The sequence below is a fragment of the Megalobrama amblycephala genome, linkage group LG2 (assembly GCF_018812025.1).
Source record: "Megalobrama amblycephala isolate DHTTF-2021 linkage group LG2, ASM1881202v1, whole genome shotgun sequence".
NCBI lineage: Eukaryota > Metazoa > Chordata > Actinopteri > Cypriniformes > Xenocyprididae > Megalobrama > Megalobrama amblycephala.
Genome location: NC_063045.1, coordinates 12604882 through 12625963, shown reverse-complemented (window position 1 = coordinate 12625963; position 21082 = coordinate 12604882). Strand labels below are relative to the sequence as shown.

Sequence of the window (21082 nt, the reverse complement as noted above, 5' to 3'; positions counted from 1 at the left end):
CACATATGCATTTAGCGCCACCTAAAGGATGTCTGTAGCAATACATGATGTGTTTGCGGACTCTGTTTATAATAAGTGCAGCGCCAGTCACAGCATGTTTATTGAAGGTTTTTTAAGGTTATAAGAAAACAAAAGTTATTTTTCTGAAGTGAGCGAGATTCCTAAATTTAAAAAAATACATTTGTTAATGCTTTTACTAATTTATTAAGTTATTTATGTTGTCGACTTTTAATGTAGTAAACATCTATTATTATTATTGTGTCATTAGTTTATGAAATTGAATCCTAATGTGAAATATTAAACATTATTCTTTAAATATTTCTCTTTTTAGCTGATCTGAGATGTAAGAAAGACAGAAAAAATGAAGAAAAATAGGCTAGTAAATTCAAAACAGGATAGTATAATAAGCAATTTCTAAGATATTCATAAATTGTTATATTATATTTATATTTATAAAAAAAGTTCTGAAATGAGCAAAATTTCAATATTTAGCAAAAACGCTTTTTATGATCAGTTTATTTAAATAAATAATAGAGAATTTTGTTTATTTTTCATTTTTGTCCAAGCTTTATTGTAGATTATTATTATTATTATTATTAGCCTGTTATTATTATTTACTAGAATAAATTTGCATGAATTACCATTGCATAAAGTCCACTTGTTCATCCACGAGTGCTTTCGTTATTATTATAATAATAAATATTTATTATTATTATTATTATTATTATTATTATTATTAGGCTATTATCAGTTTAAGAGATATGCCTATAACCCCAATATGAAACATTAAACATTATATTCAAATGTTCTAAAAATATGAATGCATTTGTTTATTTATTACGTAACGGTTTGCGGTTAATCTTAGGTTTTTGTTGTAAAAAAATATAGAAAGAAAGAAAGAAAGACAAATTTAAGAAAAATATGTATTTACGTATTACATTAGTGAATTTAAAAATGAAGTTGAAGTTAAAAAAGTAAAAAAAAAAAAATGTGAAAACAGGATATTATAATAAGCAATCGAAATTCAAACACCATTTTTTTTTTTTATCATATTATTTTTTATTATGGAAGTGTATCACAGACATATAAGTACATATAAATAAAATGTATTTATTTATTTATTTATTTTAATAAAATGTATTTATGGTTTCTCATCTTTGCACTTGTTGCGAAGAAATCATGCGACACTGGCCCGGCGTCACTTCCTAGTCGGAGGGGCGGGGCATCGTGAGGAGGCGTGGTGTTTGCCGGCTTGCGTCATCTTCGTTGCGAACAGTCTGGAAGGGCGTATCGACTTTGCCGGTATAATTCATATCAAAACAGAGTGTTACAGTCGGTTATAACGGCTGCTCGGGGAGTTCATACGCATTAAAACATGATCAGGAACGGAAGCCATGCGGTTGAGGAGGAGGTTAAAGGAGAGTCGAGCTCCTCCAGCCACAGCCCGGAGAAGAGGAAGCGGGTGATCAGGGTATGGTGTGACGGCTGGTAAGAGACATCACACTCACACGGTGATGAAAACAAAGTGCTTATGTATCTCTACATTGTCTTATAATGTTAGAATTCAACATAAGAGGTTGTATAGTTGCGCAGAGATGAGTTTACCATGGTATTGTTAAATTACCACCAAAAAGTACCTTATCAGCACCATGGCAAAGTTATAGTATCACATAGTGTTACTGTGGTAATTTGAAAATATACAATGGTACTAAAATACATGCCGTGTCCTACCATGGTACTTTTCTTCCATGATACTTAAAGATTATAGTATTATCACAGTAACTTACATGTGAAATAAACATAGTAGTATCATAGTATAGTGGTGTCAGAAGGCAATGTCAAGGTGCTGTGATGTTTTCCATTGCACTGAATGATTGCCATATTTATGTACTGTGGTATTTTTAAGGTGCAGCATGGTATACTATGGTTTCATGTCCAAAACATGGTATTATCATGGTAAATGTCCAAAAAAAACTTGGTATTACCATGGTTTCTTTTTAAAGTTGCTTTACAGTATAATTGAACTCTGTTTGCATCATTGAATTATTATTTTCCTGTTTATTCCTGTAAAGCTGCTTTGAAAAATCTGTATTGTATAAAGTGTTTTATAAATAAAGGTGACATGACATGTTTTTTTTTTAAATCTGTATTTTCGTGTCCAAAGATCTAGTAAATAATACCATGGTATGATTCGTTAGTGTAGTAAATAGGCATGAGGAATGATAAATTGATATTTCTTAATTAGAAAGTATATGGAATAATTGGTTTATTACTAATGGTTAGTTACCTTTGGCAGCAGGTTGGTATGGCAGTACAGCAGGGTTTTTATTGTTAACTAAAACTATTGAAAATCATTTTCAGTTATTGAAAATAATAATAAATATTAGATGGAACACTTCAACTTATTTATTTCAGTTAGTTTAAGTACTAAAATTACTAAAACTAAAAAAATGACAAAAGCACATTACAAAATGTTTAAAAAATGAAAACTGAAAATATACATATAAATGCTAATTCAAAATTTTGAAAAAGTACTGTAATAGTATATAAATAATACTACTTATCGGTTCAAAAGTGTTCAGGTCATGTGATTTCTGAGAATGATTACATATGGGAACTATAGAAGTGATATTACCTGTTTCTCAATCCTACAGTACTTGTTTATAAAATGCAAATGCAAACAAACTTCTGAGTCGCTTTGTTATTGCAATTCCATCTGGTGACACTAGAGGCTCAGAAATGAGACACTTGACATTTAAAGATGAGATATTCCTCTTATAACTAATGTAGCGTTCCTTTATGAGTGATGAAACTGATGTTATAAATAACACAGTGTGAAGTGTGGTGCTCAGCAAGGAATCATGGGAAATGGAATTGGAGATTATGTCCTCTTGTAATCCCATCGGCCCGTGTAATGATATTACTGGGGGAATAGGGCTTGTCCTGGTTAGATAACCCACCCGTCTCTTGTTACTGCTGTACTTGCTGTTATAAAAGCAGTTATTTATTACATCACCTGTGCGCTCTCTGTCTTTGTGTGCGGGTCATGTTATCTTGACCCTCATTAACTGTGTATTTAAAGTCCACATCTGTCTCCACAGCTATGACATGGTGCACTACGGTCACTCTAACCAATTACGACAGGCCAAAGCAATGGGAGATTATCTCGTAGTCGGAGTACATACAGACGGTATGCTTCACACTTCATATTTCAGATCAGTGCTTTGTCATTTACATAAAGTCACCTAATGAGGAAATTATCAAATATTTTCCCTCTCATGTTCAGAGGAAATAGCCAAGCACAAAGGTCCTCCGGTCTTCACGCAGGCCGAGCGTTATAAAATGATACGGGCCATAAAGTGGGTGGATGAGATTGTGGAAGGGGCGCCGTACGTCACCACACTGGAGACGCTGGACAAGTACAACTGTGATTTCTGTGTGCACGGAGGTGAGGGGATCCTTTAGGTATTTATAGACGCCCTTTCTAGTGATCCATAATCCTTTTAATATCTTTTAAGCTGCCGTATTTTACATTTTTGTGGAATTTTATCCCTTGGAATACACTTGTTTTGCACCAAAATGGTAGTAATTTAGTTTTTTATAATCATTTTCATCCTCTTTGATTCTTAGAATTGAACAGCCTATTTTTGTTACGTTCCTTTTTAAAGAGCTCTGTATGTAAATGATGTTACGATTGAACCTTTTCGCACATAAAACATGATGTAGGTCATCAGGGTGGCCCAAATTATCAAATTACTAAGCAACTGCTGACAGGAATAACACAAAATAGGCATCATTTTAAAGCTTAGAAACTCAGCTTTTTAAGAGTTTTGACAGGAATATAATGAGTGCTGACTCTGAGTCGTCCCTCTAAACCAGACCTCTAATCTACCTAGCTAGGAAAAAATTAATAATCATATTTTTCAAAACTTCTGCCTTGATCAACACAGAATAAGTGTCATTTGAAAGCTTAGAGGCTGAACTTTACAATGAATGTCAATGCCAATTTGATTAACTCCTAAGTATTGCTGAGTTATTTGCTGATAAATAAAAATGTTTTTTTCATAATTTATAAAATACTTTTTTGTACTATGTACTACAATGTGTCAAAACATCATAAAGCACAGATAGTCATGTGTTATATGTCATTTCAAAGGTTTCATGGAGTAGAATACAAGAAGCAGAATTGTTTTTGGGCTTTGACTGAACGTGAGCGAGTTTTTGTATGTGAAGCCCTGCAAGACCCATATGTAAATAACATACGGATGCAGCATTTATGTCACATTTTCGCTCGTAACTTCATGAAACATGCCCTGATTGTGGAAAATGGCATTATTTACAGCTGATTCTCACAATGAAAATGAGTCCAAACTCATAATCCAAAGCGTTGATCAATAGATATTCCTCATGGAGGAATGGGTTTGATTTTAAAAATGCCCATTAGGGGGCATCAAGGGCTAGACAAAAAGGCTACCTTGGTTCCAAATGCTGTAACGTTTGATTTCTTTATACTATCACCAAAAAAATTGATCCAGATGCAGCTCACATATAGGGGAAGTTTACCAAAAAAAAAAGAATTGTCCTCTTACCTTATTTTCTTCTTGAGTTATTGCATGTCAAATAAGAAAGATATGTAAAATTACAATAAAAAATTATATTTTTTTGTCTTTTATCAGCAGTTTCTCAGCATGAGAATTTTCAAATTAAATCAAATGTTGTTCTTTTTATCAAACAATAGCTACGTTTTGACTCTCCTTGCTATAGATTTAGAGTTATTGAAGTTTTGTGTACGTTACTCAGAAAAAACTCTAAAAATGCCTTCAGGGCTTAAAGGGATAATGATTAGGCATAATGTATATATATATTATGTTAATATAATAATAACAACATCATGGCATATTAATATATAATATTAACATATGCGGCCATATGTTTATGTGCAAATGTTGCCGTGATGTCATAATCATGATGATTTCTAAACAACAAGTTTTTTGCACTTTATTTAAGTAAATTATCTTGGTGTTTAAAGACCTTTTCACACTAAGAACGATAACTGTAATGATAACTATATTAGCGTCCACACCAACGTGCGATATTGTTCTGTTTATTATAAGAGCCCTGCAGTTTTGTCGTCTGCCACTTTAAATGCTTGTGCTCTTTAAAGCAGGATGGATTCTGTTTATCATTCATTAGCTGGAAAAAGTCATTCTGAAAGTAATTCCAATGCTATGATGTCTCTATTTTCAAAGAATTATTAAAACTTTGTAGTTATAGTACTGTCCTTGGTGAGAAACAGGCCTTAAGTGTGTAATTTTCATGTATTTTGCTAGATGACATCACATTGACCGTGGACGGGAAGGATACCTATGACGAGGTGAAGAGAATGGGCCGATACAGGTAAAGTCTAATGGTCCTCTGACGTACACCTGTGGCACACCACTGAATTTTGACCCAAGGGTGGGTGTAACGGTTGCTATTTGTGTCATTTCCATCAACAGGGAATGTAAACGCACACAGGGAGTGTCTACGACAGACCTAGTGGGTCGTATGCTCCTGTTAACAAAAGCACACCACAGTAACATTGTGCGTATAATTTATCATTTATTTATGCGTCTTGTTAAGCATTATGTAAAGACTTTCTGTCAGTCCCTAATTCATATTCCCCCCTCTCTCAGGATAACACAGCCTACCAGCTCCACACGGATAACTTTGGGAAGGTGAGCAGATCTGCACATACTCAGATATAATATATTTTATAATATATAATCACATCTTTTTTTAATGTTTTCATAATTTTTCCGCCTCTGAAACATATATTGTACATTTATATTATCATAGCTCACATATCATAATCCAGTCAAATCCTGATGGATAAAAATCAGGTCTTCTACATCATTTCCATTTTAATTTTTTTGTTGTTGTTGTTGTTGTTGTTGATAAATGTCACATATTATAAAAGTTTAATGAGCTGAGAATGCTCTTTTATGTTGTTTTTAACTTTATATGTGGTTTATGAATGTAAAAAAAATAATATACATTTACATTTAAAGGTGCCCTAGAACCAGTTTTTACAAGATGTAATATAAGTCTAATTTGTCCCCTGAATGTGTCTGTGAAGTTTCAGCTCAAAATACCCCATAGATGTTTTTTAATTAATTTTTTTAACTGCCTATTTTGGGGCATCATTAACTATGCACTGATTCAGGCTGCGGCCCCTTTAAATCGCGCGCTTCCTGCCCCCCCAAGCTCTCAACTATAATACAGTGCATTTACAAAGTTCACACAGCTAATATAACCCTCAAATAGATCTTTACAAGATGTTCGTCATGCATGCATGCTGCATGCATGCGTCGGATCATGTGAGTATAGTATTTATTTGGATGTTTACATTTGATTCTGAATGAGTTTGATAGTATGCTTCATGGCTAACGGGCTAAAGCTAACATTACACACTGTTGGAGAGATTTATAAAGAATGAAGTTGTGTTTATGAATTATACAGACTGCAAGTGTTTAATAATGATATTCTTGTCTCCGTGAATACAGTAAGAAACGATGGTAACTTTAACCACATTTAACAGTACATTAGCAACATGCTAACGAAACATTTAGAAAGACAATTTACAAATATCACTAAAAATATCATGATATCATGGATCACATCAGTTATTATTGCTCCATCTGCCATTTTTCGCTATTGTCCTTGCTTGCTTGCCTAGTCTGATGATTCAGCTGTGCACAGATCCAGACGTTAATACTGGCTGCCCTTGTGTAATGCCTTGAACATGAGCTGGCATATGCAAATATTGGGGTCATACATATTAATGATCCCGACTGTTACGTGTTATATTCGCCTGTTCTTCGGAGGTCTTTTAAATATGAGATTTATATAAGAAGGAGGAAACAATGGTGTTTGAGACTCACTGTATGTCATTTCCATGTACTGAACACTTGTTACTCAACTATGTCAAGGTAAATTCAATTTTTGATTCTAGGGCACCTTTAAATAATTCCTTGGATTTGCAAATGCAAAATGTTTTTGTTTATCTGTTCTTCTTAGGGTCCTAAAGGGCACAGCCCTTGGACTGGTGTCTCTCAGTTCCTGCAGACTTCTCAGAAGATCATCCAGTTCGCCTCAGGAAAAGAACCGCAGCCAGGAGACACCATCATATATGTGGCCGGAGCTTTCGACCTCTTCCGTATCCTTTAAAAATCCACATGCCACTCCACACTTACCTTCGGAAGACATCCAGAAAGTTGGAAAAGTCATGAAATTCAATTTAAAGTTTTTAAGCAGAATTTGGGGAAAGTGATTAAGGGAACTCTGGTTGTATATTTTGTGTATTGGCCTTGACTATCTTGTCCATATAGACATTGGTCATGTGGATTTCCTCGAAACTGTTCACAAACAAGCAGAGAAACCTTACGTCATTGTCGGACTGCACTTTGACCAGGTGCGTTTCATAAAAACATGCACACCCACAAGATTTTACAGACCTCTCCACCATCATTGTGCTTGCTGAAAAGGGCAAAATTTGATGTAGAAAGCTGTTTTTAATTTTTGGTGATAAATTTTGATTGGACAAAAAAACCTTATGTGAACCAGGAAAGGGGAAGTTCAAACTCACAACCCTGGCATGATCACACACAAACCTGTTTTACACCGTTTTTGAACTTCATGGTCTCTGGTGGAATGTGTTTAGGGTTCTCTAAAATGCAAAATACCATAAACATTACAGTTATAATTACTACAGTAAAACAGGTAATTATTACTAGAAAACAGAAATGAATTAAAATTGATAATTGTTTATAGTTTTGAAAATTCTAAATTACTATTTATTAGTACTTGTTCAGTATTAGCAGTGTCGGTCTGTAGAAGTGTCTGTAACTTGTGAAATATAGCAGTTGTGATGTGCAATAATTTTAATGTTTAATAATTGTTGTTATTATTATTAAATGTATTCATATTATTGATTTGTAGGAAGTGAACCGCTACAAAGGGAAGAACTACCCCATCATGAATATTCACGAGAGAACTTTGAGTGTGCTGGCTTGCAGAGTGAGTGCATAATTTAACATCTCCTCCAATCATCTCTCTGCTTTTCACATCAAGGAATGCATAACTTACCACCTCCATTAATATATTATTGGTCTGCACAAATTACTGACTCGTCCAGTCAGTTCTCTGGATTGTGCAGAATTTACTGTCTCCAATCTCGTTTTATTATGTTGTTTTTGTATTCTTGACACTCTCATTTAAGAACAATGGGCCACTGTGTTTAGAGAGAGGGAGTGATATTTAAAAAAAAAAAAAAAAAAGAGAGAGAGAGAGTGTAGGGGGAAGAAACTAGGCAGAAACATTAAGAAACATCTCAAGGTCAAAAGGACAAATATCATAAGCAATGAAAAATGTTTATGAGATGCCCATTAAAAATCATGCACCTTGTGCTAATCCAAACCATATCCTAGTTTACAAACCCTCTCAATCATCCACAGCGAACATGCTATCTTGGATCAGGCACATAACAGCATACCTAAAGCATGACGTTGTTTTCTGACAGAACCCATATTGAGCTGCTGGTATCAGTAACATGCAGTGAAACTCCAGACCTCCCCTCACACTGTGATAGCAATGCAAACCACACGTGCATGCCTTTCTGAAGACTGTCCTAGTGGATGAAAGGAGGATTCGTTCGGCTTTAGGGATTTTAGAAATTCTGCTGATTTGGGCAATTTTAGGATGTTTGAACTGAGTACTTTAAACTTAAGGAACAATAGAACTGTAGAACTTGAGGAACATGATGAACTTAGAACTGGAGAACTCTGAGAATGTCGAACATTTATAACTTAAATAGAACCTGGAGAACTTTCAGAACTTAGAACTTGGCAAACTAGAACTGGATACCTTTGTGAATTTGGAGAACCCAGAGAACTTAAAGGGTTAGTTTGCCCAAAAGTGAAAATTCTGTCATTAATGACTCGCCCTCGTGTTGTTCCAAACTTGTAAGACTATCTTCGGAACACAAATAAAGATCTTTTTGATGAAATCTGAGAGCTTTCTGTCCCTCCATTGACGCCACTGAAACTTTGATGCGTCAAAAAGTTGATAAAGAGATTGTAAAATTATTCCATATGAATTGAGTGGTTTAGTCCAAATTTTTTGAAGTGACGTTTTATGATGAACAGATTTTATTTATGCCTTTACTCACATGTAAACATTGATCAGTGAACATAAACAGAAGCTCAACCAAACCTGAATGATGCGCGAGAACAAAACCCTTGAGGAAGCTCAAATGTGCTGTGTAACACGAAAATGAACCTGATTGGTTCTCGCACATCAAGCGAACATACTTGAGCTTCTGTTTACCAGATCTGATGTGTGAGTTGATGAATGTTTATTGTGAATAAAAGACTAAATTAAATCAGTTCATAATATAAAGCGATCGAGTCTCTTCAGAAAATTTGGACTAAACCACTCAATTCAAATGGATTAGTTTTACGATCTCTTTTTGAACTTTTTGAAGCGTCAAAGTTTCAGTTGCTTAGGCTGTCTATGGAGGGACAGAGAGCTCTCAGATTTCATCAAAAAGATCTTCATTTGTGCTCAGAAGATGAACAAAAGTCTTATGGGTTTGGAACAACATGAGGGTGAGTAAATTAATGACAGAATTTTCATTTCAAAACATAAAGAAATGAAAAGTTAGAGAATGTAGAAGCTAGACGATGTAGAACTGTGGAACTTAGAGAATGTACAACTTAAAGAAATTAGAACTAGAATGTAAAACTGAGGGAACTTCGAACTATAGTTCTGTCATGACAATTTTTGGAGTGTTTGGTATGGTAATGGTACAGGTACAGGACTTGCTACTGCCAATACATACACGACACACTGCTGTGAGCAAGTAAGACATGCTGCTGCTGTACAATATAGCGTACATGAATAACCGTAGCAGATCTATACAGGTGGAGCTGGGGAAGGTGGAGGGTTTCTGAAGCACGCTGCGCTGCTAAGCAATGCTAACTCATGCATTTAAAGATTAATCACGCAAGCTCATTGGCTACTAATACAGCAGGAACCAATCATCTGTGACCTATAGATAATGATGTGTTAATTAGCAGGTTGTGTTAAAGGACCTATTAGCCTGCCCATTGGAGTTTCATGCCAGAACTTTGTATAACTGTAGAAATTCGTAAGCTTGGAGAACTTAAAAGTTAGAGAACGTAGAACTTAAGCAGTGTAGAACTTTAGAACTTTGAGAACTCTGAGAACTTAAATCCTAAAGACATTATAACTTAGAGGAATTGGATGACTTAGGTTAGAGTTTTTAGAAAGTAGAACCTAAAGCAATTACAATTTAAAGAATGTGGAACCTAGACAGTTTAGAACTTTAGAACTTAATAATCTAGACGATTTTACTGTAGAACTTAGTGTTTAGTTTATACTTGTTGATTTAGGCTGTGAATAACTGTCTTGTGATTCTCTTGTCTTCAGTATGTGTCAGAGGTTGTGATCGGGGCTCCGTACGCAGTAGGAAAAGATCTTCTGGATCACTTTAAGGTACAGTATTAAAGTGGTGCAACTTTACATTGTTCATTCATTGTGGTGAATAAGAAACTACTTTCAACGTAAGCCCCTTTCAGACACAATAACACAATAAAAGGCTTTGAGTGTGAAGAGAACGAGGTTTGTGTGATTCACACAGTACTGTATTGAGGCATAAAGCTGTGTGTGTGTTGAGTACTGCTCTGGGACAGCAGCCAAACTCAGAGGCTTTAGTGACAGACCACTATTTCAGCAATTCTGTGTTGTTGTTGTCCGGGAACAATCTAGAGACTTACTGCTCTCCTCTTTAACCAGAAACCCTCAGACAGTTACAGAGAGTTCAACCGTGCATTATAGTTTAACTTTAGAGAACTCAACAGAGAGCTTGGGGCATTTTTCTAAAAATACAAAGGGTGCAAAATATAATGGTGAACTTATCGATTTATTGGACCTTTTTTGCTTATTAAAAGTCTTTGTAAATTATACATGTTGGTTAATTGCTATGAATTTTTAGATTGGTGCATGTAATAAAGTGTATTTCTATATTTCTATTTTTTTTTTTAAATATTAGTGAAAATGTTTTATTTTAAAATTTGGTACTGAAATTTGTGAATATCTGTTATTATCTGCCTAATTTTAATTAATTTTTTTCAGTTTGTAAGTTTTTTTTTTTTTTTTTTTTTTTCATTATTTTTCAGCACTAAACATATCTATATTTTCTTTTCTACATTAAGATATTTTGAAACCTGACTTTAACCAGTTTTAATTACAAAAGGTAAAAGAGTAATGCTTTACTTATCGTTTCTTAATGTTTTAAGCAAAAAATCCTTTTTTCATTTTCATTAAAGTTCCCTCTTTTTTTTTCATTCTTTTCAGTGCCAATTTTTTAAAACAAATTTCTAAACTTTTTGTTTTTACATTAAAATATTTTAGTACCTGACTTTAAAATTTTAGATATAATCATAATACTGTACTTATCGTTTTTTAAAAAATGTATTAAGCAAATATGTTTTTGTTTTTTTCAGTTTCTGTTTCATTTTTGAACACTGTTTTTTTTTTTTTTTTAACTGTTCTGATTTATATATCTGATAACTATCTCATCATCTGAAAGTGTCTCAGTATCTCTACAGAGCAGAATCTGCATTCATTTATGTTTAGCTGACTGTTTGTGTGTCTGGCTGTAGGTGGATCTGGTGTGTCACGGGAAGACAGAAGTGTTTCCCGACACAGACGGGACAGACCCTTACGATGTGAGTAAAGTTTTCTAATATGCATCTTTGAATGATCTTCTCTTCCATAACTGCTGTTTTTAACCTGTTTCTCTCTTCTCAGGAGCCGAAGAAGAGAGGTATTTTCCGCGTCCTAGACAGCGGCAGCGATCTGACCACCGACGACATCGTGCAGAGAATCATCGAGAACAGGTGTGAAGGATAACACGAGCAAAATGTGAAAACGGCGCTCGCTTGAAGCGTTTACGAAAGCATGCAAATGCCAATCTCTCTTTTTGTCCGGTAGATTGCAGTTTGAGGCCAGGAACCAGAAGAAGGAAGCTAAAGAGATGGCTGTGTTCGAGGCTTTGAAGCATAAAGATGATTCACTGAAGACCGAGGCGGCTCTCGCGAAGAATTAACCGAGCTATCCAAACCAAACAAATCAAGGGCTTCGACGTAGAACTAAAATGACCCCCCGGACTGTTAGAAAAGAAAACACGTGGAGGAACACGGACTTGTTTTTATATGTTGTACGACTCTTGTTTGACGACAAAAACACTTTGTTGTGCGCGGAGAGTTTTAATGGTACCTGTTAAACGGGTTGAGAACTTTCTCTCTGAATGGGAGGAGCACAGAGAAACGTTCAGCAAATACGTTTGCGTCATTTTATCGGAAGATTGTGTCATTTTTTTAAAATTGGTGTTCCATCCGCACATACTGTATCTGTAGATGAGCAGAGAAATGCTTTGTGAAGGAACATTTCATGTTGACTTCATTAGTATGCAAGTTAGCGGTTAGTATGTGTAAGCTTAATTGTTTTTATTTTAATTTTTTAATTTTGTGTTTTATGTGTGGGTAAATCTCATGGAAACATATCCAGGTCACATTTACCCCCCCCCCCCCCCCCCAAAAAAATATATATATTTTGCATTAAAAAAAAAAAAACCTGTTTTAGGATTATTAAATGTTTTTGCATTGTGGCATTATTTTTATAATTTAAATTAATTTCCATCCATATTCTAATTACCATAATGCATCTGAATGTTTTGTTTTATTATTTTAATTTGTTTGCACATTATTTGCAGTATTGACTCTTATTGGCAAAATTCTTATCAAAACAATCTCCAGCAAAAAATCTTAATGTTCCTAATATGTATGTGTGTATATATAGGTAAAATGTGATCTGGGGATGTTTTGACAGGTTTTTCCCTGGTATCTTTTATTCTAGTGCTGCTGTTGTAGTTTTCCCATCTTATCATAACTGGGAGTTTGATAGGTGTTTTGTGAAAAAAGTTCAGAACCGAAGTTTTTTTCAAATATCGTTTCATACACTGTCCACAGTCACATATCTGCCATTTTTACTGTCTCTTTTACTCCGACCTCAGGTGATTGTTAGATGTCAGGACGCTGTGATATTCAAAATTCACTGCTGGTTTAATGTCACACTTTAATTCATTTTAATGTGCAACATAAATATTCTTCATCTTTTCTATGCAGTTTTGTCACCAGTTTCTGTTTTTAACCAGTTTCAAAGCACCTTGTTTTTAACATTTCCTCTACATTTATAGTGAAAAACACTAATTTAAAGTCTCTACGTTACAGATGTGAGCAGAAATGTTGAGTGACCAATTCTGAATGTACCATTAGATGCTGATGAATGTTTCTGGTGTGTTATTATCTTCAGACAATCTTTTAATTTATTTGATTTCATCCCATCATAAACCGTAAATCATCAAAACACAATTAATTGCAAAGTAAATTGCAATTTTCACAATAAAAAAAAAATCAAAACAACGTTTCAATGTATCAACAGTGAAATCTGTTCAGTTTTTAGAGAAATATAGCTTGGAATGTTTTGTTTTCCAAATGAATATTGATAAATTTATGTAATTTTTGTACATAAATATAATGTGAAGTACAAGCATAATGTACTGAATTTACAGCAGGTTAGGTTGAATTTGTGTGGTCACTGGCTGGTGATTAAAAACATCAAACTGTTAAAGCATCATAAATCAATAAATTATATTTTGTGTAATTAACCCTTATATTTTATTTAAAATTGCATATTGTATTTTATCGTTTATACTTCTTTTTTTTATTTGTTACTTTTAATGTTTTCAAATAATTTCCTTTTTTTACTTCATTTTATTTGATAGAGTTTTATTAATGATGAATTAATTGATTACTTTCATTTAATTTGATATGGAATTTCAGGGACTGCAGCTCTTTCGCACAGCGCCTGCCTTGGACAAAACCCATCTCAGGTGACAAAGTTCCACAAACATCACGTCACTTCCTTCCTAAAGAACACGGACACCCCCCAAAAATCAAAAAGAGACGCTCTGTAGGCGACATAGCCCATTTATCTTACCCGTAATGAACAGGTAGTGTGGTGTTGTGGATTAGGAGTGTTTGCGCGGCGTCTGACAGTGTTGAGCTCTCACAATGATCCCGCACGAGCGCTCAGTCTGACGAAACTAACCGGGAACAGGCGAATTTGAAACTTTTTTTTCCTCTTTCTTCCTGTCCGATCGTGTCTGTTCCAGCTTCTCTTTGTACAACAGATTTAGAGTTAGATTCCTCCAAAAACACGCGCAATTGACGGCAACTTTGGTGTCATTTTACGCGTTAACCGGGACTTTGGATAAGAGCGCGCGGGATCTCGCCGGTATGTTTTTACGCGACTTTAAACGTTCCTCTTCGGTTCCATCCGTGGTCATGGGATTTCAGCTGGATCTTTAGCTCTGTGGGAAAGACATGAGCTCTGGATATGGGTCTGTGTCTGGGCTCAGAGGTGACAGAGGAGGGAAAGAAGGCGAAGATCCACAGCTCGCAGATAGACCGAGATCTGTACGAGTACGCCAAGAGAGAGATGAACGTGGTGAAGATCCTCATGCTGGGTACGACAGCTCTCATTCTGATGTTTGTTCATCTGCCCTTTGTTTTTAGTTAAAATAACATGGATTTTGATGTTTACACAAGCCTGCTTGAACGTTAGACATGTAATTTTGGGTATTCTAGTTTACTAAACTGTGGGTTTGAACTCCAGGTCTTGGTTGGTAATTGCAAATTGATGGGTTCAAGCTAACAAAAAAAAAAAAAAAATGGTTGGAACTAAAAGATTGTTGGTTGAAATGTTAGATCAGTTGAACATTTGTTGGTTCAAACCAGACATATGGTCTGATATCTGAAAGGTGGGAGGTTCAAACCTCAGATACTACTGATTGAAGCTCGGATCTGTGCTTTAAATTGAACATTTGCGGGTTGGGGCAAAACATCATCTTTGGGAACAACAATAGTTGTGTTATTCAATCTAGTTCTTCAGTTATCCAAAAGACCCTAGGCTAGGGGTTGGCAGTATGAATGTCAGTAATTTTGTATCACTGACTATATTGATATTCTTTGACTAAAATTCAATGGAAGTTATGTAAGAAAACATTAGTACTAGGTTACAAAATGATATTTTATGCCTATAAATAGACATTACAGCTCAGCTTGCAAAAATAAAGACTATTTTATCTACGTCAAACTTTGCTGGGCCGAATACAGAGCCTTGAGGTACTCTGTGCTTTAAATTGAACGTTTCTGGGTTTTGAACCAGAGTTCTGGGTTGAAATCTGTAAGGTTATATGTTCAAACCCCAGATCTGAGTTTAAATCGACAGATTGTAGGTTCAAACCCTATATCTGGTCAGGTACTGTAACTGAATAGATGTTTAAACCTCAAATCTGGGCTCATCTAAAAAGGCTGTAGGCTCAAACTAAACCTAACTTCAAAAGGGTTGATTCATGAACTGTCATGGTTGTAACTTTGAACAAGACGCTTAATCACGGACTGTTCATGTTTCTTTGGTTACAGGTGATAACTAATTAGTCATTTTATGGTACTTTTTTTGGATGTAGGTGCTGCAGAAAGTGGGAAAAGTACGCTGGTCAAACAGATGAAGATTATCCACAGTCATGGATTCACCAAACAAGAACTTTTAAGTTTTAAGGTAAGAAGTTTTGTGTTTTGTTGTTTCCACGCACTGGATGACCACCGGTGTAGGAGGGTTATTGTGTTCAATAGTTGTTCTGTACTTACTATAATTTGTCAGTTTGCTTTGTATTTCCTCCGCCATCTGGGAAATCAAGCCTCTGTGTGTGTGTTTGGGGAATATTAAAAGTTTAAGGGGTCGTTGGTTCAACTGTGAAACAAGACCTCAGTTGAACGGAAGACTGGATCTTGCCTCAGCACGTTTTGTTTTTGTTCTGTTAGGAAGAGAAAAAGGAAGGGGGAATGAAATGCATGGAAACATGACACAATAAACATTTGTGAAGTTAAAATCCTTAAATTGTCAACTTCCGTGCACATTTTCTTTATCCACATATTTCTTTCCGTTTCATCTGTTTGACAGATGGTCCTTTAAAGTCAACCATCTCTTCGCTCACCTTTTTTGACCTGTCACTCACAAGTGTTACCATGGCAACAATGTGAAGCTACACACTGGCTCCTTTAGACTGACCTGTGGTCTACGTATGCCTTATTGCCATGGGAAAAGAGTGGACACTGATTGGCTCATTCGTCGTAAATCACAGACAGCTGTGGTCTCAACATTCTCATCAGCCCTGGAATTGCTAAAACCGCAGTTTTTGACTGTCACTTTGGGGCAAAACATCATCTTTGGAACAACAATAGTTGTGTTATTCAATCTAGTTCTTCAGTTTTCCAAAAGACCCTAGGCTAGGGGTGGCAGTAATTTTATATAACTGTATGACTATATTGTTATTCTTTGCCTGAAATGTAATGGAAATTATGTCAAAAAAAACATTAGTGCTAGGTTACAAAAGGATATTTTATGGCTTTATTCAAAAATAAAGCCTTTATTTCATTTATGTCAAACTTTGCTGGGCCGAATATAGAGCCTTGAGGTACTCTGAACTCAAAATGTTACTTAAACATATCTCGTCTGCATTTACTACAAAATTAGGCTATTGCATGACATCCTTTATCTTGTGAGTGACAGGTTAAAGAGGTGTACTATGAGTTTGTTGACTTTAGAGTAGGGCTGGGCGATATCTCGCATGCGATTGTCACGCGCATTTCGTCAGTAAAGCCGGTTCCCTGATTACCGCTAAATCGCCATCACCTGCTTTCAAATGGAGCGCCATTTAATAGACAGAGCCGTAGTTCACTGACAAGCTACGCAATATCGTGTTCATTATCGCAGATGATTCGCCTTCGATAATGAACGTGATATTGCGTAGCTTGTCGGAACACAAATTAAGATATTTTGATTAAATCCAATGGCTCAGTGAGGCCTGCATAGCCAGCAATGGTACTTCCTCTCTCAAGATCCATAAAGGTACTAAAAACATAAGCAAATCAGTTCATGTTTGTTCAGTAGTTCTTCTTCTTAATATTATAAAGCGACAAAATAAAATTTGTGTGCAAAAAAACAAAAACAAAATTAGGACTTTTTAACAATATCTAGTGATGGTGATTTCAAAACACTGCTTCAGAGCGTTATGAATCTTTTGAGTCGAATCAGTGATTCGGATCCTGTATCAAACCGCCAAATTGCTGAAATCACGTGACTTTGGCGCTCCGAACCACTGATTTGATTCGTAAAGCTCTGAAGCTTCATGAAGCAGTGTTTTGAAATCGGCCATCACTAGATATTGTTAAAAAAACCCTTTTTTTTTTTTTTTTTTGGTGCACAAAAAATATTCTCGTCACTTTATAATATTAAGGTAGAACCACTAAACTCACATGAACTGTTTTTAGTACCTTTATGGACCTTGAGAGAGGAAGTGTCATTGCTTTTAATCAAAAAGATCTTAATTTGTGTTCCGAAGATGAACAAAGGTCTTACGGGTGGAGAACGACATGAGGGTGAGTAATTAATGACATTATTTTCATTTTTGGGTGAACTAACCCTTTAACATTTTTTCTTTTAGCTCGTCTTTGAGAAAATGCTACCTTACTAATAAATTCCCTCAGTATTTCATTCCTTCACAGTTAATAAAAGCAGCTTTGATCCTTTGGAATTCGGGAATTTGTCCGTCCAATATTTGTGCGCAGATGCTTATCAAGCTAACGGAGCATTAGCGCACATGTTTCTAGTCAGATCTTTCTCCAGTTGTTTTATAAATCAGCTGATCAACGAACTGTCTGTAGTGCCAGGTGCAGATCCCCATGTGAGCTAAACAGAGACTTTGTGTACCATGCTCTCTTCATTAAACCTTCCCTCAGGGTCTGTTTGTGTCAGTGACACTTTTCTGTGAGCTTGAATTAGATTGATGTGCTGAGAATGTGCAAATGGTGTTTTGAAGCACCTCAGGGAATACTTTAAAACCCCAATAACCACCCATTATTTCCAGCCAAATGCACAGGGATTGGTCAGGATGGTTAACTATTTGACTAGTCATCAAGCAACACCTCTTGTTTTGTTTTGTTTTGTTGTTTTTTTTAGTGGCAGGGGGATGAATTTCAGAATGTATTAGCATACTAACAAACTCTAGTGAATACAATAGTAGTTGCCTGCAAGAAAAAAGTATGTTTTGTTAGTGGCAGATTGTTGTTTTGTGATGCGGTTTTATTGGCCTTTGTTAGCTGATATGACAACATTGACCATCAAACAATGGAAAACCATGAGCAAACCCTTTGAATAAACACTCACCCCAACACACACGCCCTTTTTATTATTGAATCATCGTCTGTGCTATCTTTCACCAGCAGGACTTCCATTATCTTTAAACAAAACAAAAAGTGTTGGAATGTGGGCAGAATGACGCAATATTGTGTCATGCAACTTGGGCCTTTATAAAAACATTGGATAATTATTTTGTGTCTGTATGTGAATTTTAACTTCCACTAGTTATTAACACTTAAAGACGGTCTTTAGAAATGTACTTGAAAAGCTTTCCAAAATGTAGAAGGAACTCGTTTCATATAATGACACTTTAGCTGTTGACATGATGTGGATTGAGTTTCATGTGCATTCTAAACTGAAATCACTCCTTTAGGGTTTTTTGTTGAAAAATTGAAGTTCAGAGATTGATAACTGTCTACTTATTGTGAGGTGGTAATGTAGCAGATAATTTATCAAACATTTTACTTTGTTTGTATGTGAAATAGAAGGGTTTTACTAACTTTATCCCATATAAATTTGGTAAAACTGCCAGTTATTTCCTGTAACATTGATTAGTTCTGTCATTGGACACTAAATGACATCAAGTGTAAAGTATGTGACCCAACGGCAATCTCTAGATTTGATTAATGTTAGGTTAGCCATGTCACTGCATAGTTTGCAGTCAGTCACTGTGGTATAAATCTGACTGCAGGAACGATGTTTGTATTTTGCAGCACTCTAATTAATTAATTAATGATTGAACCCAACAGCAGTTTACATCTGTTTGCAGAAAGGGAAGAATAAAACGGTAAGGACCCATAATAGCATTAGGCTGACTTCTCCTATTGTTCTAGAGATAAAATAAACATTGCCCTAAGCTAAAGGATGTCATACAATAGCCTAATTTTGCATTAAACACAGACGAGCTGACTTTTTGAGTCACGTCTTAAGTTCGGGATACCTCAAGGCTCTGTATTTGGCCCAGCAAAGTTTAATGTAGACCGAATAAAAGTCTTCATTTTTAAAAGCCAATCTGCCAGTCTTTTGGTTAACTGAAGAGCTGGATTGAATAACATAACCGTTGTTGTTTGATGTAGACCAAATGAAAGTCTTCATTTTTAAAAGCCATCTGTATTTTTTTTTTTTTTATGCTGACCTCTCCCATGCCTGTGTTTTTCTCTTAAAATGTATGTGGCCAGTCACGGGGTTCTGTATAATGTTCAAAAGTCCATTTCCTGCTTCACCAGTTTTTGTTGGACGGTTTCATAAAGGGTCACGCTTTTGCTCACACATGCATACGTTTGTACAGACCCATAATTATGGCTAGTTTCACATTGTACACAAGCTTGCAGACACAGTCTGTAATCAGACTGGCCTTGGTTGACTTGGACATAGTGTCGCACAAGGGCGGACTGTTGACTGTCAGAGAGAGGTTAGCGAAGGGTGTGGTGACCTGTGGTGTGTGTGATTCATAAATGAAAGGGAAAATGTGACGTGTTACAGGTAAAAACTGGGACTTGTTCTGACCTGAATGTCTTTTTCTTAATCTGTTCTTTCTTCAACTCCTATATATTGAACTGTCACTGTGGTCTTGAACCACACTGCAGTCTCCCCAACCCATAGAAAGTCAAGTTGTCTTTCCTGTTTCTTCATTTTTTTTATTTCTCACCCTACACCTGTCTCTCAATTTCTAATTGATCTCCTTCTCCAAAGCAGCTACTCCTCCTTAAAGTCAACATGATGAAAGTATTTACTTGTTCCTTATCTTATTTTGATATTAACCAAAAGCCAAATAGTAAATGGAGTAAATTAATTTTAAAATAATAAATGTTACAATAATAATAGCAAATAATGATTGGTTTGAAAATGGAGCATTACTGCCTAGTTAAAAAAAAATAAAACATCTACTTTTCAATCAACCAAAATTACGTCTTAACCTCTTTTTGTGTTGAATATCCTATTATGGATCAGTAGGATTTTTTAAAAATGTTTTTAAAAGAAGGCTCTTCTGCTCACTAAATTTGCATTTATTCGTTCAAAAATATAGTAAAAACAGTTAAATATTATTACCATTTACAGTAACTGTTTTCTATGTAAATATATTTTAAAATGTAATTTATTCCTGTGATGTAAAGCTGAATTTTCAGCATCATTACTCCAGTGTTCAGTGTCACATGATCCTTCAGAAATCATTCTAATGCTGATTTGCTGCTCAAGAAACATTTCTTACATATAAAAAGTGTGGAAACTGATACTTTTTTTTTCAGGATTCTTTGATTGTAAAGTTCAAAATAACTTTTGAAATAATGTCTTTACTGTCACTTTTGATGCATCCTTGCTAAATAAAAGTATGAATTACTTACTGACCCCAAACTTTTGAACAGTAGTGTATATTGTCAAACATTAATAAAGATTACATGTATATCAGACGTTCACACATATACACACAATAGAGCTATTAGTGTTACATTACGTGTTTTATCTGGTGACCCTTTTTATGGCAAGACTTCACAGAACTCGCAGCTGGGTTTCATGCTTTCATTTCCTTTACCTCCCTCTGACTCTGTTTCTTTGATGAAGTGGCAAGTTCTCATGTTCCAAACGTGACATCAATGAGTAATGGGAGACTTTGGAGTGCTGTTGTCGGTGGTTTTGAATTTGGGCTTGACACAAATGTAGTTATTGTAGAATGTGTTGTTTTTTTTTTTCTCAAGAT

The 21082-nt window shown here is 35.3% G+C and overlaps 2 protein-coding genes across 2 annotated transcripts in view; both read left to right on the top strand.

Moving 5' to 3' along the window:
- The first annotated feature begins 1227 nt into the window (after positions 1–1227).
- pcyt2 (phosphate cytidylyltransferase 2, ethanolamine) lies at positions 1228–13792 on the top strand. Its single transcript, XM_048182743.1, has 13 exons — positions 1228–1488; positions 3102–3190; positions 3287–3448; positions 5331–5397; positions 5499–5583; positions 5676–5717; positions 7060–7198; positions 7371–7453; positions 7981–8058; positions 10492–10557; positions 11727–11792; positions 11875–11963; positions 12058–13792. The coding sequence occupies exons 1-13, from the start codon at positions 1376–1378 to the stop codon at positions 12170–12172; spliced, it is 1194 nt and encodes a 397-aa protein (XP_048038700.1). The 5' UTR covers positions 1228–1375; the 3' UTR covers positions 12173–13792.
- A 189-nt stretch (positions 13793–13981) lies between these two features.
- gnav1 (guanine nucleotide binding protein (G protein) alpha v1) overlaps positions 13982–21082 on the top strand; it is a 35750-nt gene continuing 28649 nt past the window's right edge. The window contains exons 1-2 of the mRNA XM_048182744.1: positions 13982–14653; positions 15656–15747. Coding sequence (XP_048038701.1) covers positions 14524–14653; positions 15656–15747 — 222 coding nt within the window. The 5' untranslated portion in view covers positions 13982–14523. The remainder of the gene's footprint in view (positions 14654–15655; positions 15748–21082) is intronic.

Bases quoted from the DNA above. Each gene is read 5' to 3' on its own strand.
- pcyt2 (XM_048182743.1), top strand. From the start codon at position 1,376: ATGATCAGGAACGGAAGCCATGCGGTTGAGGAGGAGGTTAAAGGAGAG. The intron at 5,584-5,675 runs GTGCGTATAATT...CCCCTCTCTCAG, and splicing joins AAGCACACCACAGTAACATT to GATAACACAGCCTACCAGCT. The intron at 11,793-11,874 runs GTGAGTAAAGTT...CTCTCTTCTCAG, and splicing joins ACGGGACAGACCCTTACGAT to GAGCCGAAGAAGAGAGGTAT.